This window comes from Penicillium chrysogenum, assembly GCF_028827035.1.
Source record: "Penicillium chrysogenum strain IBT 35668 chromosome Unknown utg000004l_segment0_segment0, whole genome shotgun sequence".
Lineage (NCBI taxonomy): Eukaryota > Fungi > Ascomycota > Eurotiomycetes > Eurotiales > Aspergillaceae > Penicillium > Penicillium chrysogenum.
The window spans coordinates 4,042,292-4,065,819 of NW_026622752.1; the positions used below are offsets into that span (position 1 = coordinate 4,042,292).

General features: G+C 51.0%; 9 protein-coding genes across 9 annotated transcripts; 4 read left to right on the forward strand and 5 right to left on the reverse strand.

The window, feature by feature from the left end:
• Nucleotides 1–375: 375 nt before the first annotated feature.
• On the reverse strand, nt 376–1,527 carry alkB (oxidoreductase, 2OG-Fe(II) oxygenase family; the record flags this gene model as incomplete). Its single annotated transcript, XM_056713232.1, has 3 exons — nt 376–816; nt 864–1,162; nt 1,233–1,527. The coding sequence occupies 3 exons, from the start codon at nt 1,525–1,527 to the stop codon at nt 376–378; spliced, it is 1,035 nt and encodes a 344-aa protein (XP_056566947.1).
• Nucleotides 1,528–1,878: 351 nt separating this feature from the next.
• On the forward strand, nt 1,879–3,042 carry nimX (cyclin-dependent serine/threonine-protein kinase CDC28; the record flags this gene model as incomplete). The annotated part of the gene is made up of 4 exons (XM_056713233.1): nt 1,879–1,937; nt 2,000–2,508; nt 2,569–2,732; nt 2,784–3,042. Exons 1-4 carry the CDS (start codon nt 1,889–1,891, stop codon nt 3,040–3,042), a joined length of 981 nt encoding a protein of 326 aa, XP_056566948.1. The 5' UTR covers nt 1,879–1,888.
• Nucleotides 3,043–3,928: 886 nt separating this feature from the next.
• Nucleotides 3,929–6,717, forward strand: N7489_007484 (uncharacterized protein; the record flags this gene model as incomplete). Its single annotated transcript, XM_056713234.1, has 6 exons — nt 3,929–4,360; nt 4,425–4,611; nt 4,669–5,194; nt 5,250–5,355; nt 5,405–5,596; nt 5,650–6,717. The coding sequence occupies 6 exons, from the start codon at nt 3,929–3,931 to the stop codon at nt 6,715–6,717; spliced, it is 2,511 nt and encodes an 836-aa protein (XP_056566949.1).
• A 692-nt stretch (nt 6,718–7,409) lies between these two features.
• On the forward strand, nt 7,410–8,681 carry N7489_007485 (uncharacterized protein; the record flags this gene model as incomplete). The annotated part of the gene is made up of 1 exon (XM_056713235.1): nt 7,410–8,681. The coding sequence occupies one exon, from the start codon at nt 7,410–7,412 to the stop codon at nt 8,679–8,681; it is 1,272 nt and encodes a 423-aa protein (XP_056566950.1).
• A 270-nt stretch (nt 8,682–8,951) lies between these two features.
• On the reverse strand, nt 8,952–12,198 carry N7489_007486 (transcription factor domain-containing protein; the record flags this gene model as incomplete). The annotated part of the gene is made up of 8 exons (XM_056713236.1): nt 8,952–9,873; nt 9,928–10,083; nt 10,138–10,362; nt 10,411–10,543; nt 10,603–10,811; nt 10,860–11,852; nt 11,960–12,042; nt 12,112–12,198. The coding sequence occupies 8 exons, from the start codon at nt 12,196–12,198 to the stop codon at nt 8,952–8,954; spliced, it is 2,808 nt and encodes a 935-aa protein (XP_056566951.1).
• A 383-nt stretch (nt 12,199–12,581) lies between these two features.
• On the reverse strand, nt 12,582–13,867 carry N7489_007487 (lactoylglutathione lyase GLO1; the record flags this gene model as incomplete). Its single annotated transcript, XM_056713237.1, has 4 exons — nt 12,582–12,771; nt 12,827–13,573; nt 13,632–13,686; nt 13,730–13,867. The coding sequence occupies 4 exons, from the start codon at nt 13,865–13,867 to the stop codon at nt 12,596–12,598; spliced, it is 1,116 nt and encodes a 371-aa protein (XP_056566952.1). The 3' UTR covers nt 12,582–12,595.
• Nucleotides 13,868–14,916: 1,049 nt separating this feature from the next.
• N7489_007488 (uncharacterized protein) lies at nt 14,917–16,075 on the forward strand (the record flags this gene model as incomplete). Its single annotated transcript, XM_056713238.1, has 2 exons — nt 14,917–15,395; nt 15,451–16,075. The coding sequence occupies 2 exons, from the start codon at nt 14,917–14,919 to the stop codon at nt 16,073–16,075; spliced, it is 1,104 nt and encodes a 367-aa protein (XP_056566953.1).
• Nucleotides 16,076–16,453: 378 nt separating this feature from the next.
• N7489_007489 (PH domain protein) lies at nt 16,454–18,176 on the reverse strand (the record flags this gene model as incomplete). Its single annotated transcript, XM_056713239.1, has 3 exons — nt 16,454–17,803; nt 17,861–17,986; nt 18,051–18,176. The coding sequence occupies 3 exons, from the start codon at nt 18,174–18,176 to the stop codon at nt 16,454–16,456; spliced, it is 1,602 nt and encodes a 533-aa protein (XP_056566954.1).
• A 1,414-nt stretch (nt 18,177–19,590) lies between these two features.
• N7489_007490 (arrestin family protein) lies at nt 19,591–21,647 on the reverse strand (the record flags this gene model as incomplete). The annotated part of the gene is made up of 5 exons (XM_056713240.1): nt 19,591–20,466; nt 20,524–20,949; nt 21,010–21,328; nt 21,387–21,530; nt 21,586–21,647. 5 exons carry the CDS (start codon nt 21,645–21,647, stop codon nt 19,591–19,593), a joined length of 1,827 nt encoding a protein of 608 aa, XP_056566955.1.
• Nucleotides 21,648–23,528: the final 1,881 nt, after the last annotated feature.

Here is a 23,528-nt window from a genome sequence, read left to right on the forward strand (position 1 = left end):
CTTCCACGAAGTGTACATACAGTGGTGCGGGGTCATTGGGGTCATTGAACACGAAACAGTTGGAGGCTAGCTTATCGCCCACTCCCTTTGCGCGTTACAGTCTTTCATTTGGAGTATTGCAGAGATGTCCATATTAGTCGCTCTATTTAAATGCAATTGATTCGTCTAGGGGCTGGTTGTTATCTCGATCAGATTATTATCCTCGTGGAAATACAATCCGCACACTATTCTCGAGAGGAAATGCCTCACTGGGGAATTTGACAGGACGCATTGGAACAGCATGACTGCATCTGTGCTTGAGTAGGGCACTATAGAAAGTTGTCCATGTTTGGACCAGGGAAAGAATCACGTTCCTGAGATCTGGATTCCCCATCTTCAAACGTGATCTGCTGTCTGTTCGGAAGCCTGGGTGGCCGTCATCTGTCGAACGTTCAGGTTGATCCGTTTGCTAGACATCCAACCCTTCCACATCTCATATGGAGCAGGTGCCATTCCTGGAGCAGGCTCTCCGAATGATGGCCAGTTGGCCAGCCATTTCGGGCAGGTCGAGGGCAGAATCTTCGGGACTCCGTGCCAGGCGAATCGCGATTTACCGCTCATATAGACAGTGTCGCCCGAGCGAAGCCGAATGATTTCACAACCATTCCCGTCGTCGTGGCTAGCCAAGAACAATCCATCACATCCAAAACTCACGCTTATCAAACCTACGTCACACTCCTCACTCACGTCCCGGTGGACGCTGAGTGTATCTCCGGCAGAATAGAGGTTCAAGATGGCAGCCTGTGCCGAGGTTGCCGGGAAGGCTGCGCGTAGCACCTTTGCAATGTCCGGGGGAACTCCGGTGGGGGTCCAGATGGGTATACTTTCGCGGTCCAGTCGTACTGACCACCTAATGTCACCCAGCGCAGCTTTTTCTCTAGGAAATTTTGAACTGTCAAAGGCTTGTGCACGTCAGGCTCTTTGGGCTGGAAAGTCCGAGTGGGATCGTCTGCGAAGAACGACTTGGGCATGCGGGTGTGTTCGGATTGTTCAGGGTATGTGACGTCGTAGTGCAGGTGTAGGTTTGTCTGATGCTCGGGGTTGGGTAAGTCTCGGTGAAATAGGCGAGAGAGCAATTCGATCTGGATAGTAGGAGGAAATAAAGCGGGAATCATCAGGAGACCTGTCAGGAGGTCAGGCATAGCTCTTTGTCCTGCCGGGTCAGTTCCAAATTGAGGCGACACAATGCTAACCGGAGATCGATTTATGAGCGAATACTGGAATATCCTCAGTCAGAGAAGCATCTTCTTCTGTTGAAGCATGACTTCCACGGAAGAAATCGTCGAATGCCAATCGTAGATCCTGGCTGGACATATACTGCGTGATCGTCACTCCCTCGGGCAGTTCGTCGGGATCGATCCGCTGCAGGTCGAGGATCCCCGGATCATTGTCAACTTCGGACAGGGCAATTTTAGAATATTTCTTGTAGCAAAGCCTCACTGGATCAGGAGGGCGATCATGAGCACTAAACCCCTTAATTTGAGCCATTGTGAAGAGATGAAGTCAGAGAGAAAGTCGAATAAGGAAGGAAAAGGTACGCGCTTCACCGCCCTCTGATCGCGGGGGTTGTTTGTTTTGTGTCTTTCTCTCCCCACCATTGAAATACTGTCTTTTGTCAATCATCTCTTCGACAAGTTACTATCTTTCAATTTCCCGGTGGAATTTGGACAGCGTGCTGCTCTAGCTGTTCTCAGGAATCAATATCCTCGGATGTAAGTGACTAGTGGCTATCTCCTCTCCTTGCTTCCCCTACAGATTCTTCTTGGCAATATCCCTCCAATCTGTGTCAAATCCTCATTCTGCCTCTGTTTTGAAATTGTTAATCTCACTAACAGTAGGAAAAGATTGGATGACGGGCACCATGGATAACTATCAGAAAATTGAGAAAATTGGCGAAGGTATGGACTTTCGACGCGACTGTTATTACCTGCAGCTCAACTCACGCGTCGATACTCTATAGGCACTTACGGTGTGGTCTACAAGGCCCGTGAACTCAATCACCCCAACCGTATCGTTGCCCTGAAGAAAATTCGCCTCGAGGCCGAAGATGAGGGCGTCCCCAGCACTGCAATCCGCGAGATTTCCCTCCTCAAGGAGATGCAGGACCCCAACATTGTCCAGCTGCTAAATATTGTCCACGCCGATGGCCACAAGCTCTACCTTGTCTTCGAATTCCTCGACCTCGACCTTAAGAAATACATGGAGGCTCTGCCTGTCAGTGACGGTGGGCGAGGGAAGCCTTTGCCCGATGGATTCAAGGCGGGTGCAACCCTGGGCCTCGGAGAGGCAATGGTCAAGAAATTCATGGCTCAGCTTGTTGAGGGCATCCGATACTGCCATAGCCACCGAATTCTGCACCGTGACTTGAAGCCCCAGAACTTGTTGATTGACCGTGAAGGCAACCTGAAGTTGGCCGATTTCGGTCTTGCAAGAGCGTTCGGTGTTCCCCTTCGTACCTACACTCACGAGGTATGCGTTGAATCTCCGATTCCATGTATACAACTCTCCGTTTACTAACAAAATCTACAGGTTGTCACCTTGTGGTACCGTTCTCCAGAGATTCTGCTGGGTGGACGTCAGTACTCCACGGGTGTTGATATGTGGTCGGTGGGCGCCATTTTCGCAGAGATGTGTACACGCAAGCCTCTCTTCCCTGGTGACTCTGAAATTGACGAGATCTTCAAGATCTTCCGGTAAGAGTGATTCTTTTCTGCTCTGTGTTCAACCGTATTAACAAATTGCAGAATCCTTGGTACGCCTGGTGAAGATGTCTGGCCCGGTGTGACCTCGTTCCCCGACTATAAGCCCACCTTCCCCAAATGGAAGCGTCCCGATGCTGAGATCGTTCCTGGGCTGGAAGAGGCCGGATGTCAGCTCTTGGAATCTCTGCTGGAGTTTGACCCTGCACACCGACTATCGGCCAAGCAGGCCTGTCTACACCCGTACTTCCGCAACGGCACCGCATACTACTCCGGACGTGGTCCAAGTAACGGCTTCCACTAGATTGAAGATTCCACATATTTTAAAACGGTGTGTGATCTTATTCACTGTGGGGAATGGTGTGGGGGCATGTTTTTTCTTTCTCCTCTTTCGGCGTTCAATGGGGAGTGATATGGAGGTCGGGCTTACTGGATACGAAGTGCTTTAGTCTTGAATAACAGGCGTACATACCCTTTCAACCCTGTAACCAGATAACGAAAAATGATGTGACGGTACTATTGTATTCGGCTTGTTCAGCCTCTTAATAGAGCTCCATACAACATACATCAATGAATAGTTCAAGTGCAGGTCAAGAGTCGTCCCGTGTCAGCTGAACTTCGCCCCACAGAACTTCCAAGGTTGGGGAATGAGACATGCTAAGCATCTTATCCGAGTCCAGTTCCTACATTCCTTGCTGACATCTCACTTGTCTACTTGCTCCGCCAAGTCTGATCCGGTCTAAATACGGAATTCATGCTTATTCTTACGCGCCCGTTGCAGGAGGGGCTGAGAAGCGAGGTGGGGGCCGAAAGCACCTTTGTTGTTAGATTCGCTCGTTCGCCCGCTAGGCCAATGCACATGCAGCCTTACGATGAACGATTTATGGAGAACAGGTCCAAGCCCAGCAAATCAATACGAGAAAATGGAGGCTGAGGCTATGTTCTCGGCTCGGAGTGGCCGTGTGAGGGGGGTAATTGGGGAATGTCTTCCCAGAACGCACATTCAGAAGAGCAGACCCCGTCTTTCTATTTTCATCAGTGATCGCCATTCTGGAGTCATTGGTACGATATAAAACAAATAGCCGCCCAAGTATCCCCACCGCTGTGTTCCCTCCCCGAGGAAAGAAAATAAACCAAAAAGGACCTCAACCAAGCAAAGAACCTTTACCAATCCCAAAGGCATTCAAACCATGGAGTTTGACGACGAGATGGGCTATGCCGTAGCAGGACCAAGCTCCTCGCGCTCAAACAGCCGACCACCCCGCCCACGCTCTCAAGCACCCCAGGAAACTGTCAAGCAGTTCTGGGAGCAATTCAACACCAAGTACCCGGGCAAAGTATACACCGTGCTGCCGGACAATCCCTATGCACGGACACGGGCCAAGCATGTGCCCAGCGGCCGTGTTCAAGGCCACGAGGCCGTCAAATCGTATGAGCAGGCCCGCCGGGAATGTCAAAAGTCTGTCGACCGTATTGTCAAGGAATGCGAGCGTGTGAATCAGAAATACTCGGACCCGCACTTTGATATCGAGCTAGACCTGAAGTCCGGTCGGAGACACTATCTCGATGGATTGGATAAGCCGAATACGGAGATGAGACCCAGGGGAGTGAAGAGAGTGACCGTTAGTTCGAGAATTATCTGCAATGGGTGGATCGGATTGTGGTTTGCTAATCATTTTCATATAGGAAATCTTTGAGGATCCGCAGTTCTTTGTTAATGGGCCTACCGCGTCAGATGTGCGGCAGGGATATGATGGGGATTGCTGGCTCATGGCTGCACTTTGTACTATGGGCAACAAGGAGGAGTTGATCGAGAAGATTTGTGTTGCTCGCAATGAAGAGGTTGGGATTTATGGATTTGTTTTCCATCGAGGTAAGCCTCTGCTCAAGGTCTGATCCGAATTGAAATTATGCTGACTTCGATCATCAGATGGCGAGTGGCAGCAGTGCATTGTAGACGACAAGCTATATCTCCGCGCTGCTGACTATGATGAGTCTGTGGAGGAGCGGCCCATCTGGGACGACATAAATCGAACTGATACAGAGGAAGAGTACCGTCGAGTCTGGCAGACCGGCTCGCGTGCCCTCTACTTCGCGCAGTGCGTTGATGAAAACGAGACCTGGCTACCCCTTCTCGAGAAAGCCTTCGCAAAGGCCCATGGTGACTATTCCGCCATCGAGGGTGGATTTGTTGGTGAAGCTATCGAGGATCTCACCGGGGGCGTCACGTCTGAGGTCTTATCCAGTAATATCCTGAATAAGGACCGCTTTTGGACCGAAGAAATTATGAAGGTCAACAAGGAATTCCTTTTTGGCTGCGGGACGGGCCTGTTTTCAAACTGGCTAGATCCCAAGTACCGGGGTCCACCGAGAGATCGAAAAGGTATCTCAGAGGGCCACTCGTATTCCATCATGGAAGCCAGAGAGATTGACGGACATCGACTGCTGCGACTCAGGTATGTCCATGAATCTCCCGGTCAAGGCAAATGAATGAAAGCTCACAAATCTAAGGAACCCATGGGGTCGCAAAGAATGGCACGGCGCCTGGGGTGATGGATCCAAAGAATGGACGCCCGAGTGGATGCAAACCCTTGGCCATAAATTTGGCAACGATGGTGTAAGTATTAACCTATGGTGATCTTACTAAATATGCTGACCTGGCCCAGTTCTTCTGGATCTCGTATAAAGACCTCCTCAAGAAATACCAGCACTTCGACCGGACTCGCCTTTTTGGCCCTGAGTGGACCATTACCCAGCAATGGACCACCTTGAATGTTCCCTGGTCGGCTGATTATCACAGCACCAAGTTCATGATGGAGGTGACTACGAGTGGTCCAGTAGTCATTGTCCTATCCCAGGTTCGTTTTACGCTATTTTCCTCCTGCTCTTGTGCAGTGGCTGACAGACACAGCTCGATACGCGTTACTTCAAAGGACTAGCTGGCGAATACAGCTTCGTGCTGAAGTTCCGCCTGCAGAAGGAGGGCGAACGAGATTATCTCGTGCGCAGTCACAGCAGCCACTTCATGGGCCGATCTGTTAACGCCGAGATCAACCTTGACCCGGGGCGCTATCACGTCCTGATGAAAATTACGGCCTTCCGCCACGAAGACGCAGACTCGACCGAAGAAATTGTCCGCCAGGTTGCCTCGACGAGAAGAGAGAAATTAGTGCAGGTAGGCCTTTCATACGACCTCGCGCATGCGAAGGGCCTGGTGGGCGAGACGGAGCAAGAAAAGCGGGAGCAAGAGCGTTTCAAGGCAGCTGAGCGAAGAAAGCTTCGCGACGATATCAAGAAAAAGATGCAGAAGGACTGGATCCGCAATCAGAAGCGAACTGCCCGACAAGAGCGCATGGAAGCAAGGCGCGAGTGCGGCACGCCCAGCGGCAGTGGCAGCTCCTACGATCACAACCACGAACGCGATTCTCTCCCTAGCCAAATTTTGGCAGGGAATCAAGTGGCAGAATCCCCCATCGACGCTGGAAGCATGTCCAGCGGAAACAGTGACCGCCGTGTCAACGGGTCCGTCCCGATCATCCACGTCAACGGTGGCCAGGGCCTACATGAAAGACATGCAAGACGCGCAAGCAGTGGATGGCGACGTGGAGCCGACTCTCCGCGTCCCAGTTTAGACACTCGGTTTGCTACAGAGACTCTGGACCCGAGTGACCTTGAGTTACTGGAAGGGTTTGAATTTGACAGCGACCTGGATATGCCTCCTGACGAGGCGGATGTGAAGAACCACCCTCCATTGATAGATCACGGCGAGCCTCGTGTTGACCCGTGGAATGCCGTCTGTGTGATTGGTCTGCGGGTTTATTCCAAGGATCCGATGTTGAGTTTGCAGGTTGTGCGTCCTGTGCCAGAAGATGACACTGAAGCTCCTCTGGACCGAGACGACCCTGCGGCGTCGGCGACTACCTCCCGGCGAGACACTTATTCGTGGAGGGACTCTTGGAGCAGCCAGCTTCCTATCTAGCATGGCTCATACATTATTTTTATTTTATTCAAATTGTAAAGAGATTATAATTGACATTCGCGCATGATTCGCTTAGTCCTTGATTGCTGGGTTGAATGATGCAGAGAATAGAATACTATAACACTCCAGACTGTAATGAAACTTGTTAAGATGAGACATTAAGCAGGCACATTGCAATTCGGATGTTTTATATTCTATTGCTGATTTCTTTCCAATAATGTCATTTTGATCGCGAGGCCACACATAGATGGCCATATTATCCAGGCATCAACGACTTTCGGATAGCAAGGCCAGCAGCCCGATCCTTGACGGGTTTTATCAAACATCAAGTGCATGCTATCATAGTGCTAGTGCTATGCAAGGTGTCATTTACTCCTCCCGCAGCATAGCCCTTTTACTGCGTCGCAGCAGAAGAGCTATCTGCATCTCCGTCGCGTGTTTCCAAAGCTCGCGATATTCGACCGTTTCAACCAATTGCACAGACGAGACAATTTCTCTTCCTATTGGAAACAATGGGGCTATATCTCTCAAGTAATATATCAATTTTTCTATAAGCCCTAGTTATACATGCTAACTTCATCCCCAGAATTACGCGACCGAGCGCGTTAAGCCGGTCTCACCAGGGGCTGTCTGCAGAAGGCCCAAATGTCATCCTCTACCTTCCGCCTGGACCTTTGTTACAGGAAAATGGAATGAGCGCATCTCCAAAACATGAAAACATTGAAGTTGATCACCAAAGGACTGGTGATACCAACACCTTGGCCTCTGCAGCAGGTTCACCCCAGCATGTCTTAGCATCCACTGCATCTGCATTGGTAGTCACAGTCAACTACCGCCTCGGGGAGATACCAACACGTATCTCCCCGTCATCAGATAAAAGCTCTATCTCTCAAGAGCCAATTGAAGCATCAGACCGTACCCTAGGATCAACCAACTCCCAACTCACCTCTTACAAATACCCAACGCCCATCCACGATACACTGGCGGGATTCGACTGGATCCAAACCCACCTCCGACCATCCCAACTAGCCATCATCGGCACACACGTCGGAGGCTCCCTATCTCTCATGCTATCTCTAACAGAAGCACAATCCATCCGCGCCGTCGCCGCCATAGACCCCATTTGCGACTGGCCCGGTTTGGACGAGTACTGCGCGCGCGAGAGCACAATCACCCCCAAAACACGAGCAGACGATAATACCATAATCCCAGCAAAAGCATCCAAGAACAAGCGCCAACCCAGGAAAAAGAACGCACCACCAGACCTACTCCCCCTCCTGCAGGCACGCTCAAGATTCTTCTCAACCCCAGAACGCTGCTTCGACTCCTTCGCCTCGCCGATCCTCTTCCTCCGCTCCGCGGGCCGGGATGTACCGCGCACATTCCCGCAGTATCTTACGGGGCCGGAGTATCCCGTTCCCGTGCTGAAGGAGACGCGGGGTACGACAGCGGAGCAATACGGGGTATCGGATGGGTTGATCTGGGATGGGGATGTGTATCCCGAGACAGATATGGATGTCGACGGCGTCGATGGTATTGGTGCTACTGGGACTCGACGTCGGAAGGCACTTTCGCGCTGGCCGCCGTATGGTTTGGATTATGGGCTTAGTGGGAAGACGTGGTCTGGGCCAGGAGATGGGGTTGGGCGGTTGCAGATGGTTTTACCTTGGGTGAGGGTGTTTACGAGTGGTGACGGTGCTGGTTTGACGTCTGGTTCTTTGTCTTCGTCTGCGATGGACATGAAGAAGACTAGAGACTGGGGTAAGGGGTCTACGGTCCTTGCTAGACAGGCTGATGAGATGGTTTCTGTTATGCGGCGGGCTTGCTTTTGGGGGCGGGAGAAGGGGTTTGGGGAGCGGAGGGTTACTTTATCTCAGGTTCGGGGTAATGGTGATAATGTGGGAGAGGAAGTGGGCGACTGGTTCAAGAATGTGTTCGAAGGAACATTGGAAGATATAGATTAGAATTGGTTGCAATGAATGTAATATTGAATTTACATGTAGAATCACCTATGCAAAGAATTCATAAAGGCGCCAAGTATGAAATGTGGAAATCATGGCACATCTTGTTAACGCCTTCCACTACCTGGGGTGATATATATCATTTGATTATGGAATGTTCACTCTATCTCCTCTATGTGGTGAGTTCGATGGACTCGATGGACTCAGTACTCTCGCAATGCTGTAATAACAAGAAAACCAGAAAGCAGTGCGACTAGTCACCTAATGATAATTTCATGGTGGCATTGAGGTCCTCGTATAATTATCCGGCGCCCACCATGCATCGATATCCGCGATGTCTGAGAGCATGCTGGGGTCCTCTGGGAAGGGAGGAGAAGGGATCTGGCCCATGTCATTTAGAGCGTTGCCATTTTGGGTCTCGGACATAAGTCGCATGTCTGAGTTGGGTATCCAGTCTAGATCGCCTAGTTGGGAATCAGGACCCGGGACAGGGAAGGGAGCCTGCTGTTGATAAGAGCTCTGCTGATGATATTGGTGCTGAGGAGGCATGGTGTGCTGAGAGAGCCGGGAGTAATGGTTCGTTGTCGCAGGTGCTGTTGACTGCATATTGGGAGGGGCTCCGGAAACAGATAAACGAGATTTCTTGCGCCAGCCATCTATTCCATGAGCGTTGGAGGCATGGGTATTTTGCGTAGATGGTTTCTGCGAGCCCAGAGCCGTCAAGTTAGCACTGCTGTTTTGGCGTTTCGTCGCCGAGCCGGATCGGCGCATGTTTGCTTGCCAACGGCGCTGCAAGGTGACGAGGTAGTCGCGGGTGCGCTTGGCGTTGTCGAATGATTGGCCCAGTTCATCAAGAGCCCGGAAGCACAGATTGAGATATGCTACCATTTCCGTGCTACGGGGGTATGTCGGGCTGTCGCCCTGTTTGCCTGGGCTCATTGGGGAACTTGACACTGTCACGAACAGAAGCATGAGCGCTGCGCTGAATATTATCGCTACGACTTGGTTGTTCATGCGGCGGAAGGTGTAGTGTTTCTCGAAAAGTTGGAGTAGCCGCGCGATGGCGGTGGCTGACTCCACGCACATGCGCCGAGCGTGGTGATACCCCGGGCCTTGACGAGGGCTGCGGGGCTGGATATAGCTTTTGGAGAGCCACGGACGGTGGAAGAAAATGATGATCTGGTGGTATTGCATGCTACAAGAGATTGTCAGTATGATTCCAGTATCTATCGTATTGGAACAAACTTACTGGAGCATCATCAGATGGGGCAATATCGGCGATGTATCGTCGTCCAGATCAATCTGAAGGGTAGAAGGAAGATTTGCTTTCCAAGCGAACAAATCCTCCGTCACTTGATAGCAGATTCTTTGCAAGTCGTGCCGAGAGATGTCGGAACATCCATACCTAGTACCGTCGTTAGCATTGCATTGTGCTGAATATAATGCAAGATTGACATACAGAATATGACCAACTGGGGTTATCATCTCCCATAAAACAACAAATTGTCTGCATATGAGCTCCATGGGGTTCCTCAGACCGTTCTGAGATAGCGCGTGTGCAGCTTGATGACCGTATGGATGCCAGTTTTCTTCCTTTTCAGGACAAAGAGCAGAGCCAGGTTTTGGAACACCTATGTCTCCAGCGTTCATGCGGAACGGACGACCCAAGTAAAATCCCCAGAAACTAGTTACTGTTAGAAAAATCGACAGTATAAGGAGTGCGAAAACTCACTGGTCCGCGACATAGCTTCCCCAAAAGGTTGCGCGGCGTACATCGGCCTCGAGCTGGGTGATTTCACCCTTGTTGACGTACGCCGTCATATCTAGGTGTAAACCAAGATCGAAAGCAAGCCGCATAGACATTCCTGCAGAGCAATTAGGCAATGAGCGCTGATCATTCCCCATCTCCAAGATGTATACTTACCACTATACAGCCAACCTCGAGCATCGCGATTTGATGCGCCTTCGTGGCAGCTCATAATGACAAGGGCCTGGACAGTAGCAACACAAGGAGAATCGAGTTCGATTTCTAAAAGGGCCTTAGCACGATCCGCGAAGAATTCAGCCAGAGACTTCGGGAAAGTGATGAATGTAGGGTGATAGCGTGCCTCAAAGGCACTCCCGATCGCGCACCTGCAGCCGGTCAGCATATCCCTTGAGCACCGCAAAATAGGAACTCACATTGCATTAGTTAGAACTTCCGAGTAGAACGGAGTATCGTCGAGCTCATTGCGCCATTTAGTTCGTGCCGTCATGTACATCTCTTTGTCGACAATGTATGTACTGGGGTTCTGCCAGGTGAAATATAGCTCCACAAGATGGTCCTCCAAGGCTTGATCAACAGGTTGACCAACCCGAAGGTGATTCAGAATATCCTGACCATCATGGCGCACGGTCCGCGCGTCTGGTCGTTGCCGCTGCTGTGTCGCAGAGACGTCCACCAGATTGAGGTTGGACGTGGCACCGTAGAATCGCAGATGGCCATCACCCGCAATTTTCAAAGTGCCAATTCGGTGCGACAATTGTTCAATAACGTCATTTTCAGCTTCGTCCTCTTCGCCGCTGTCCGAATCATTGTCTCCCTCATGGGGTAACTGGCCTAGCAAACTCCCCGGCTGTTGGGCCATGTCCATGCCAAGCTGATAGCTATCCGGGTTCATTTCCGTGTTCACGGGGATTCTAGGCATCGTAGGGGCTCTAGGCCCTCCGTTAAGATTAGCGTAAATCGTGTCCAGACTTTCAGCTGTTGGCAAAGTGAAACCCCAATGGACAAAGTTCTGATTGTCCGAAGCGCCCGGTACCATTCCAAAGGGATTCCAGCCCTCAGGAGACGGGACCTTTCCACTAGACGCAGTATCCTGCGCTGGGGAAGCACCACAAGCAACCGGATTGGTGCTTGGGGATTGTCCCTTGGGATTTACGGTAGGCGGATCTTGGGATGGAGATTTGCTTGAGACTCCAGAGGCGGTTGCCTCAACCGGTGGTCGCTTTTCATCGGCCACTGCTGAGACTTGGGGGAATCCGCGCGGGATCTGGAGGGTGTCTAACACTCTGTTCATGCCGGCCTCATCCTCTGGGTTCATTGGCGGTGGCTCAAGCCCCTGCTCCTTGATGAAATGACAAAGCTGGTCAATTCGGGCTGAAAACAGTTCTGTTGATGCTCGAAGAGACACTCTGGTTCACGTTAGCCTTTAACCTGGGGAAGATTAAGTAATGACTCTGCCTATGAGGGCTGCTCCGACACTTGGCCACTTTCGAACTCTGCAAAAGGTCGTACTTACTTGCGCTTGTCATCTCCATGTTGGTACTTGCATTCTTTCCCCTTGCGCTGACAATTCTGGCAGTGCGGCGTGGCTCCATCACACTTATAGCAGACACATTAGATTATTTGAAGCCATTTAGGCGTTTTCCCCCCAAAGCTGAGAGCACATACCCTGATTTTGCTCTCCCGACATGGCACACAGGCGGTGGTGACATGTTTACGGGGTACCTTTTTCGGTTTCTCTGGGCCAGGCGACATGGTTTATGAGGTTGAGACCACTTTCTGGACGATTCTTTCCAAAAGCTGAGGTCTGGGGTTTTCAAGTGGTGAGTGGCGATGAATCCCCGCAAATACGACGAAATGGGCGAGATCACATCAATTCATCCCGCGTCAAGGGCCGAAATTCTCGAAATTTTCATTGTCAAGCCATTAGCTAGGTCCAAAGGTGAAAAGGAGAGATTTTCTGAATCACGAAGGAGTCCCCAAGATCAAAGAGTTCTGCGGGGGGAGGATCCACCTCCGTTGGCCTATGAAATGGTGGGGGATAAGCTGGTCAAGTGATATTCTGCATTTTTCGGAGTATCTACGGAGGATGGAGGACGGAGGACATGTATTGGCTTGGCTTGTATAGGGATTTCTATGTACTACCAAATAACTACCAATCTCCAGTCCGCTTGATTCCCTGGTTCTGCACCACCTCAATCCAATATCCATCGGGATCCAGAATAAATGCGATGTTGTGCATGCGCCCGTCAGTCAGGCGCTTCTTAAAGTTCACCTTCAGAGACTCGAAGCGGTCGCACGCAGCCTCAAGGTCGTCAACAGAGATACCTAATTCAAATTTATTAACCTGGGTAAAACAATCAGAAGTCGTTTGATCACTTACAGATATGACCGAAACCCTGGGGCTCAGTGTTGCCGTTGTGGTAAACGGGGCCCTCCTGCTTCTCCGTGCCATAGTTCCAGGTCAACTCTAGCAGACCCTCCCACTCTGCCACGCCATTCTTGGCGCCCTCCTTAATTTCTGGGTTGGACGCAGGGTATCCCAGGAAATACAGGTTGAACTTGTTCTCTGGGTTCTCAATGGTGCGGACCAGAGTCATGCCCATGGATTCCTGGTAGAACTTCAAGCTGACTTCGGCATCCTTCACCCGCAGCATAGTGTGGTTGAGTCGGTAGCTACCCGGGTCAGTGGTGGTGCTGAGGTCCTCATCGGCGCGACGAATGATCTCAACCCAGTATCCATCGGGATCCTTGGCGAAGGCGATGTGTCGCATACGACCTTCAGTCAATTTTTTCTGGAAGGGGTATCCGGCATCTTCGATGCGCTTGCAGGCAGCCTCAATGTTGTCGACCGAGATAGCGATATGGCCGAAGCCACGGTGCGGCTCTGTGTTTCCGTTGACCACGCTGTAGTTGGGGTCATTCTCAGTGCCGTAGTTGTGAGTCAATTCCAGAACGGCGTTGCGATCAGTCCAGTGGCGGGCACCCTGGAGAGAGGCGGGGCCGTCATACGCCAGGAAGTAATTGCAGAACTTCCATTCCGGCATGTCAATTGTGTTGACCAAGTTAAGGCCAAGGAACTTGTAGAATTCCACCGATCGCTTCGGGTCTTTGACCCGCACCATCGTATCTACAATGTATCCATTGTGTTAGTGGTTGTGTCCGAGATTGAAGTATGGACCACGAACGGTTGAGCTTATAGGTGGAGGTATCGGAAGCCATGGTTGCTAGGGATCCTGGTAACTTTGTCAATAATAGAATTAGATTGATTATGAATGGAGCATACTGATTGGTACAAAGAATCTTTGTCTGAGGACCCCGGAGGAAAGACGAGCGAACATGGGGAACGATGGAGGGGCAAAAACCCTTTTCTGATGTTTTTGTCAGCCGTGAGGAGAGGTGGGGCACATGACGTTTTTACCATATAAAGGCTCTTATAACATATAGAAGGAGTATATTAACGTTAGCGGTATATTATACAGAACTGAGACCAATTAAACTGCTATCAGGTGGTCTATATCATTCTTAATACTCCTAGACTGCGGCTAGTATGTGTGGTTGATCTGAAACAGAGCTGCATGAGCCCAAGTATACAAATATATAATGAACATCGGATGATATAGGTAAGGATAAGTAGTATAGACCAGGACAATATAGATTGAAATATAGGAATGTAGGCATTGCCTGATTTCGATAGGAACAATACTATTACACATAGGGTATATACTATTAGGCACACATATATATGCAACTGAATATACCTACCTATAGGTAAGTTCCAACGTCATGCGGGAACTCCACATCGACGGGATGTTTTATCTCCAATTCCTCTCTTTCACCTCCTCCACCTCCAAACTCTCAACTTCGACTCGATTCTCCCGATTTGCCCTTTTTTTTCACCAGGTTCGTGGAAGTCCTCTTGCATGATCCTCCAAACTCTCACCCCCGCTCCCGGTTGATCCCTTTCCTACCATTGGCTTCCATCCTCGCCCCGGCTTCGTGTCGCATGCCGTTTCTCCCCTTTAATTATCGACTTTCCTATACTGCCGCGCTTAGCTGTCGGTTTTTTACATATTCTTCCCCTCTTCCTCTCCCAATCAAGTCTTTGCTCGTGTGCACGTTTCGTTCATATATTCCCGATCAGGGTGCTCCCATTGCGGAGCAGCCTCAGACATCTCATGACATGCTGCTCGGACCGGACTTCATAAAGCGCAGTTTTCCTGGCTACTTTCTGTGTACCACCGGACGCGATTGGAATCATCGTGACTTTTTATCTGGACCAGAGAGCCCGGATGCGCTGCGCATTGAGTCGACGGTTCCGAGACGCTGCGTGTTCCCCTCATTCCCCATCATCTACCTGGCCACGCCCATGGTATGAGAACATTACCTGCTTCCCTCGTGCCCTCCGTTTATTTATTCTACCATTTTGTGGGAAATAAACAAACATCGCGCTATAATCTCTCCGCGCCGAGTATGGGTGTGAAGATGGCTGAATGCGAACCTCCAGCTCCAGGCTTCTCTGATTCAATATCCGATTGCTCCTCGACCACTCTCTCTATACCTATCTCCCAAGCTCCCTTCGAACCGAACTTCCTACCTTACTGGGCCCGATACGAGACAAAGTGTGCTCAGAACCTATTGGACTACTCCGACGAGCCGATCGAATACGATCACGACGACGAGGACTATCGCGACAACTGCTTCTTTTTCCCGGAAGATTGCTCGTGGACGCCACCAAAAGGTTGTATTGAGAAGGCAAATTGCGCATCAACCAAGGAGGAACCCGAGACGCAGGTGGAGGAAAACACGCCCTCGGTAGACCAGGACACCGACACCGACACCGAAACCAACACCATGATTCCCGGACTCCCCGATATCAAAATGCTAGACGCGGAGGCGCTAAGCGACCTCTTGGAAGATAACCTATCCCCGCCAGAGATCACAACGATCATGTATGCCAGCTGCGCTTTCCATCGCAAGAAACACCTAATGACCGGATCCCTCTAGTGTCTTCGCAACAAACGGCGCCGTCTTCGCCCACGGCTCCTCCCTCCCCTCGCGCCAACTACGCAACCTCAGCGCAACCTACGGCGCCGCCTACACATGCTACGCCAAGACAGCCTCAAGCGGTAACCTGACGGGCGTCAACCCAGCCAGCCATCCTTCCTCCTACGTGACCGCCAAGTCGATGTCGCTAGGCGACGTAGGCTCGATCGTCTTCGAACTTGACGACTCCGTCGCCGTGGTAACCCGCGTCGCGGATAAAGTCCTCGTGGCCGCCGTCGGCCCATCCAGACTAGACGCACCGGAGCCAAACGGCGCGACCAATGCCGACTCTGCCGCAGCTGATACCGGCGTACCTGATGCCGGTAATGGGACTTCGACGCCCGAGGGCTCGCAGGGTGATATTTCGCGCAAACTGGCTGCTGTGCCTATCTCCCCGAAACCGCCTCACAACGGACACCGAGACCCGCAGTTTGAGATCGACCGCAGTGCTGATCTTGCGCGTCTGTCTAGCTTGAACCTCTCCGCCTCGCCGTCTGTCTTGCTTGCGCTGGAGTCTAAATGCGCTGCGCTAGCACGATTCCTCGGGGAGAAGCTGGATGATCTGGAAAGTCCTGAGGATTTCTGATATTTGGAAATGAAAATACTCCCGCAGCGATGTATGCTGGGATTACCTAGTTAGCCCATATGCTCGAGTATATATCCAGCATAGGCTATGTCATGATTCGACGACACAACTGTGCCTGCTTTGTGTAATTGATAGTCAAAGGATCTTCGATCCAGTTAGCGTTGATATCTGATTCTTGCTTTAATGTGAAAAGAAATTCATTAAGAGGTATATATCCAGTTGACCAAGGCATGCTTCGCCCCGGGCTGGATGAACGCTATACAACCTAATCAACGGATGAGAGGCACATGCGTTATTGCTGTGTGTGGGTAATGCAAGTTCAAAAAAACCAAAAGAGCTTGAAAAATATATGCCTAAACGAGGACGAGGGAAAATGTCTCACGACTTCTCCACAGCGGAGCCACCGGGCGAGGTGTGGAAGTGGCTAGCCGTGCTGCCCGTGCGGCTAATTCCCGCAGTCGGGCTAGCATCAGCAGGGGAGGCAGAAACAGGGGTAGCAGAAACAGGGGCAGCAGAAACAGGGGCAGCAGAAACAGCCTGAGAAGACTGTGTCTTCTCCATCTCATTCTCGGCGTAGGTGGGCGGTTGAGTCTGGCCCGACACGCTGCGGGAGGGGCTAGCAGAGCCAGCCGGGGAGATAGCGGCGGGCGACGTCGCGGTGGGAGAAGCGAGCGTTGGCGCCGCAGCAGGAGCAGCAGCAGCAGCCACCGTCGGAGCGCGGGTAGCCTCCTTGATAACGGACCACCACTTCTCAGCATCATTGGGGGTGTGGGCCTTGAAGCTGAGCTCGGTGTTTGTGTGGAAGGCGTTACCAATTTTACCGCTGGAAACGTCCTTGCCCTTCACGTTGAACTTCACGCCGTCAATAGCGCCGACGACGCAGTCTGGCAGGTACAGCGAGAGCTCTGGGGCGGGGTCGCGGCGGAAGTCGTCGTTGTCCTTGAACTCGTGCAGGTAGCGCGCCGGCGTGACGACGTAGTATCCCGTGTTGTAGCCCTTGATCACGGCGCGCGAGCGACGCTCGAGAGAGCCCTCGATCAGCGGCTGGGTGGAGCGGTGGTCCATGTTCGGGAAGGTGATGCTGGAGAAGGAGCGCGGGGGCGAGTCTGGGTTGACCAGCGTTGCGTCGTTGCGCATGCAGAAGTTGATCCATTCGAAGTCGGGTGGGATGCGCTGCGCGGTGCCGAGGATGTCGGCGTACATGGCTCGCTGGCGCTCCAGCTGTCCGCCCATGTGCTGGTGGAATTGCTCCATGGTGCCTTGCACGGTCTGCAGGACGTGTGCTTCGAACTGCTGGAAGGAGTTCTGCACGGCGAGGATATCCTGGCGGTGGTTGTTTTCCTCGTTCACTTGGTTGTTTAGACGGTGGTTGATGCCGCGCTTGAGGAGGTAGGGGTCGTGGTGCTGCTCGATCTTGCCGGAGGCGGCGGCGTCGAAGCAAGCGGAGTTCTGGCCTAGGAGCTCGATGTGCTTCTGGGTCAGGTTGCGCGCCTTCTCGACGGCCTTGGCGCCCTTGCTGGCACCGGTGCTCAGCTCCTTGGACTTGTTTTTGATCTCTTTGTGGAGACGCTCGAGGGTGGGGAGCACGCCGTTCTTGATGTTCTTTTCGCCATCCAGGTACATGGTAACCATGCCCTGGGTGTTGTTGCGGAGGTTCTCAAACATACCAGCCACGCCGCCGGCGCTGGAACTGAAGTGGTGGCCCTCCTTGAGTGGTTCGTTCACGGCCTATTCCAATTATTCGTTAGTTCCCGGTTGCCCCGACCCATAGGAATAACCACTGACCTTCAATATCTTCTCATAATCCTTGGACTGGGACTTCTGCACTTTCGCAGTAGCAGAGAAATAATCCTCGAGGTATCCGCACATATGCTTCCAGGCTCGGAGACGCTCGAGCAGGAGACTGGTAGTCTGGAAACAAGCACACCGTAAGTCCTAGCTACTCGTTTTCTTCGCGGGTATCACGGGTACAGACCTCACTGCTATCAGTATCGGGGATAGCTTCATCGTCACTCATGGAAGTACGACGAGTAAAGCCACTGCTAACGGTACCAGACCGCTGAGGCAGCTTCACATCCGCGGGGCTCGTTGGAGTGGACATGGTAGCGGAGAAACGGCGGGGTAAGGTAGATCGGCGAGTCCGGGATCTGATTCAAGGTGTCGACAATTGACAATCCAAGTCGAAGCTATCTTCTCCTTGCCAAATCTGGGGCAGAAGAGTGGTAGTGTGGCTCAATAAATAAATGGGGGGATGTGAGCATCCGTGGCTGATGGGAGGCCAAGGCCGATGGTGGGGGAGCGCTAGTCAATAGCTGGACTAGTGAGCTGAGATCCATAATTGAGGACGAGCAGACTTACACAGAGTTGATAGACCAACAGTTTCCACGATGTGGGATATTGTAAGATTATATTTAAATAAAAAGATCAAAACCAGGGCGAGAGTGAGTTCTTAAGCGATCGACAAACGCCGATGAGGTCACTGTGCTCGCTCTCGTTCATCGAACCAAGCCACTTGTTACCCTGTTGGGCCTTACTCGGGAAATGTGGCTTAATATCCACCCAATATCCAGGTAATTTCCAACCTTATTCTGGCAAGTTGATTCTGAGTATGAAGGGACAAGAGGCTGTTTGCTTACTATCAAGACTGGGTAACTAGTTATAGGCTGCAACTCTTAGTTAACTAGACCTTACCGCTAGTTAACTAGTGGGAAGAATCTAACATCAAAGCAATTGTAATCGGAAATGGTAAAAGCCATGTGGCAATGGCTCCTCAATGTTGCATCTATTGAAAGCGAACAATGCCATTGACGCCGGAAGAGCAGAGTCCTCCGAGGGCACCTTGGCTGGGCAATAGCAAATAGCAATAGCCATTGACGCCGGCCCCGGGGCAATAGATGGATTACCTAATACGATCGACAGCTAATTTCCTAATCGGGCCATGATATCACCGACGAAAATATCAAATCAGTTAAGCATTGGAGAGTTTGGTCTAATCCCACAAAAATAATTAAATACATGCTTCAAAGGCTCGTATGCGTGACTCGTGCTGATGGGCATAATTCAATGTCATGCAGCTCGTTCATATCGGATCCCATTCGTGAGGTAAAAAAAAGAGCATAAAGAAAACGAAAACACCCGTGGCCATCTATGAAATATCCCTGCCCGTCTATGATCGAACGCCAGAGAGAGAGAAAATGATTGAAGGAAAGGGAAAGAGAAACAAGAAGAGATGGGAAGCTGCTGCTGGTGGACGGTAGAATAATTCAGAACAATGCTGCGTGGGAAATCTTGAGAGGCTGAGGCTCGAAAAGTGCAGTTTATGCTGGGGACCATGATCGTTCGTGGAAAAGGCATGAGTGAGAGGGGAAGCAGAATGGAGAGAAAAAGGGCAGAAGAAGGGTAAAGGGGTAAGGCGGTTCGCGGTCTCAGTGTCCAGCACTGGTACAGAAAGGAGAACTTTTGGATGAAATGGAACGCGCGGGATCATGCGTGGATCCATGGATCATGGCCTCATCTCATACTCTTGCGCGAGCTTGCACAAGTCTAAGTCTGCGTTCCTCATCGTCAGCATTGGTGCCGCGAGAATTGAAATGGCTGGGGCGAGTCGGCACCTCTAGGGGAGTTCCAGTCCCGCTTGCACGGCCGCTGCGGATATGAGCCTGCTGGGGGGACTGCGGAACTGGTAGTGTAGGGAGGCTGCTAGCAATCACGGCGTTGTAATCAGGAAGGCCAGAGTCATGTGGACGGACCGCGCAGCGCACTGCAGTGGAATAACTAGGAACCCGGCTAAGAGTCTCAACCTCGTCATACTGGGGATGGAAGGGAGTTGCCATGCCCGAGGGAAGGGCTTCGGGCTCTACCTCGTCGGATGCCCGACGGGAAAGTTCTGGACTGCCATGGCTGTGTGAGTTTGATCCGGAGGCAGGTCCGAAGTAGTCATTAGGGACGCCCAATTGGCGATGGATGGTGTATCCTTCTGTTGGGGATTGAGATCCATGCAACCCCTCGCCAGGAGTGGCTGTACCAGGAGTAACTGGATTGTGGAGTGGACTCGCGTTCAAATTTGTGAGACGATGATGCAGCGCCGAAGCCGAGATATCGGTGTTAGTCAGGGCGTTCATGGAGGCGAGGTTCTCTGACGATATGTTGCGACTGAGCGGAGTGAACGGCGTACCGGGACCACTGCCGGGACCTGGTGTGCGGTAGCCGCTGGGATCCAGCTCGCTATACAGCTGATCGAACGTGTGCTCGCCATAAAGGGGAGGTGCCTGGTGCGCGAACTCATCGACGGCGATTCGGGTAGATTGAGGCGTTTGCGCAAGAAGGTTGTTGTTGTCGTCAATCGCAAGATGCGGCGAGATGAAGATCGAAACTGGAAGAGTAGCCCGAAGCTGCATTGAAATGTTAGCTTTAAAGTAAGAATGGTCGGTGGTCCTACTGTTACTCACCTCGCTGACGTGGCCGTCGGGGTTGTGCAGCTGAATACGGAACTTCAACTTGTGGCGCACTTTGATTCCCTTGGTGTCCGTATCCTGCAGACAGCGGGTCAACGTCTGCGGCATGTCTAGGACACGCGTGCATTGGTATCCCTCCGCAGATTCATCGATGATCTCAATGTTGTCCTCGTCCAACTCATGCTCGTCAGTCAAGATCGTCCTCGTGTTCTTGTATGTGTTTCGAATAGAATCGGGATCCTCTGGGTTGAGGGTAAGGTCGTGGCTTTCGATCAACTGTGACGTAATTTGACCGATCCTAAGACCCTTGAGAAGAGGAATCAATTTGAAATCGACGTGGATGGCGGTGCCAAATACAATGGCTTTCGTCGGAGTACTGATGGAGTATTCAATCTTGTTGGGCCAGATGTTGTCCACGGACTGGAATGTTTGTCAGTAAAAATCCATCAGGTTCCGATAACGCCGATAAGCACCACTTACCATTGCATGTGATAGTTCCAGGGCGCTGGGATCCAGAGTTCTTATAATCCTGAGCGGTTTGCGTGCAACAATGTCCTTGACGTACTTGCGCCCGATCTCAGCCTTGAAGCGGTACATCACCCATGTCTCGGCAAGTCCTTCCACACTCTCGGGCATGGAGCCCTCAAGCACCACATCAAAAGGGTACTCATAGTTGCCCGCAGGGAGGACTTCAGTTTTTCCTTTGCCCGGGTCCCGGAATCTCCAAGTTTTCTCATAGAACACACGTTCACGCCACGACTTTCGGCCACCGGCGGCTGCACTTGAGGGAAGGTGCCAGCTGTGCGAGAGACTTGTTAGTGGCGGTCATTCAGAATTGAGGGAAATGCGACACATACCAGACTCGCGACATGCCTGTAAGCTGGAGTCGGAGGTGTTTGATAGTGAGCGGCTCGGACAAACAGAGGATGAGAGTGCCCCGCAGATGCGCACTGGCGGCTTCATGTTCACCGCCGCGGAAGACGATATATTCATCATTCAACCTGGATGAAGTTAAATATGCAGTTCACATATGAGCTGCAGGTCTCCCCCACTCACCTTATGTCGAAGTACTTGGCGCTGCTGGCGCTCCCGCCGCCGCTGAAGAAGCTGAGAGCCATTTGGGAATTTGCCCGCGGCAATGGGAGATGTCAACAAGGAATAGAAATATGAAGAGGGAAGAAAGAAGAAGACTGGAGATCTCAAGTCTGGTAAAGGTGTATGACACCGGTATTTTTTCCGTTTTTTCTCTATCGCTGATCTACCGGAACATGGCCAGATACGCAAGGCTGGTCCGACTCTCGGGTCCCCAGTGGAGCTGTGCCGTTTCCGGCAATTTTCTTTTCTTTTTTTCTTTTCTTTTCTTTTCTTTTTCTTTTTCTTCTTTTTTCCTTATTATTATTATTATTATTATTATTTTTGGTTTGCAGTGGCGAGATGTGAAATGACTAATCTCAAAATGGAGAAACCTTGGAACCTTAGAAGGTTGCTGTGAAGTAAGGATTGACATATAAAGAGATATCCATTAAAACAGGAGAAACAGTGGGATTTTAAAGGATTTGAGAGATTTGTGAAGAACCTTAGAACCATCTTAACCGGTTACTCACATCCAATTGAGTCGACTTTTACGTCAGCGCTATCATATGAATGTCAGATCTCTACTATACATACATATGTACCTAGGTATTAAAGCACGTATGCATGGTTACTGTTTGATCACTATCTAGTCTCTTTACTAAATGCGATACTATATCCGGAATTAAAGAATAATATAACATAGGTATGGAGTACATGAAAGAAATCACTCAGCTTGACCTGGTAGGGTCCATTTTGTCCATCACGCCATGTGATATGTAGTACATACCTCGGGATCGCCCTGCATGATTTCAGATCCCTGAAGATGCACCAACGTCAACGTACATATCCCTCTGTCTCTGAAGTCACACAACATGCAGTGATCTTTTATATGTCGTACGTACTTCAGAGCTTGTTCGTCAGCTTGAACTCCACTTTGATGATAAACAGGAGATCTACAAAGTATATTCCGTACCCATGCTGCATCCAACCACTCGCGGCACATGTAGTGCTGGACATCTTCCAAGCTCTGGATCGCGCCACTCAAACAAAAAGGAAGCCTTGGGCTTGGACCCTCGGCCCTTTTTGATGTTTCATTCAACTGCCGCCCATTCACTCCCAAAGTTGCTAACTCCGACACTCCGAGATAGCGCAGAGACACCCACAAATGCAGTTTCAAAATGGGACCATATCTTCCTGCATGTACCGTGCCTGAAAATCCCAAATGCACACTGATGCATGGCATCTCCACTGGCCTTGACTCTGGCAAGCTTGGCCTATCTTAATCTCACCGGGAACATTCGGAAATATCCGTGATCTAACCGCCTACAGTAACCCAACACTTACATCACTAGAAGTCCCTGATGAGCATTGCGGTAAGAGCGGGAACCAGCTCTGATAACCAGACCCCACAGAGTTGTCAATGCCCGTGGCGTTGTGATAGGTTCAAAGCGGAGGTAACCTTGGAAGGCTAAGACCAAACATAAGATAAGGTCCAGGCCAACGAGACACAAGCTGCTGATTATGGTGCCTTATGTGTGGCCCACCTCTGTGTAAGTGTTGCGGGTAATATGTATACATCGTATGAATGTTAGCACTCGGCTTGCCTTGCTCCCCGATGATTGTGCAAGCCGAGCACGGGCTGAGTCGGGAAGTCTTTCCAAACATAGGCGGCATTTCCGCTTCACCGGATCGGAATCCCGATTGTGTGCCGATTTAAGCTCCCCCGAGTGTATGCGATGGTAGTTGCCGTGTTTTTTTTTATATGTTGTACTAGGCTTCCCGGTGTGATAATTTAGGCTAAAACTTGATTTTTATTTTTATTTTTATTTTTATTTTTTCTCTTGACAGCGCCACCTCCTGGGTAAGAATATTCATTTCCATGGTGTGCGACCTGCAGTAATCTAATATTTTGATCCAACCTTGGA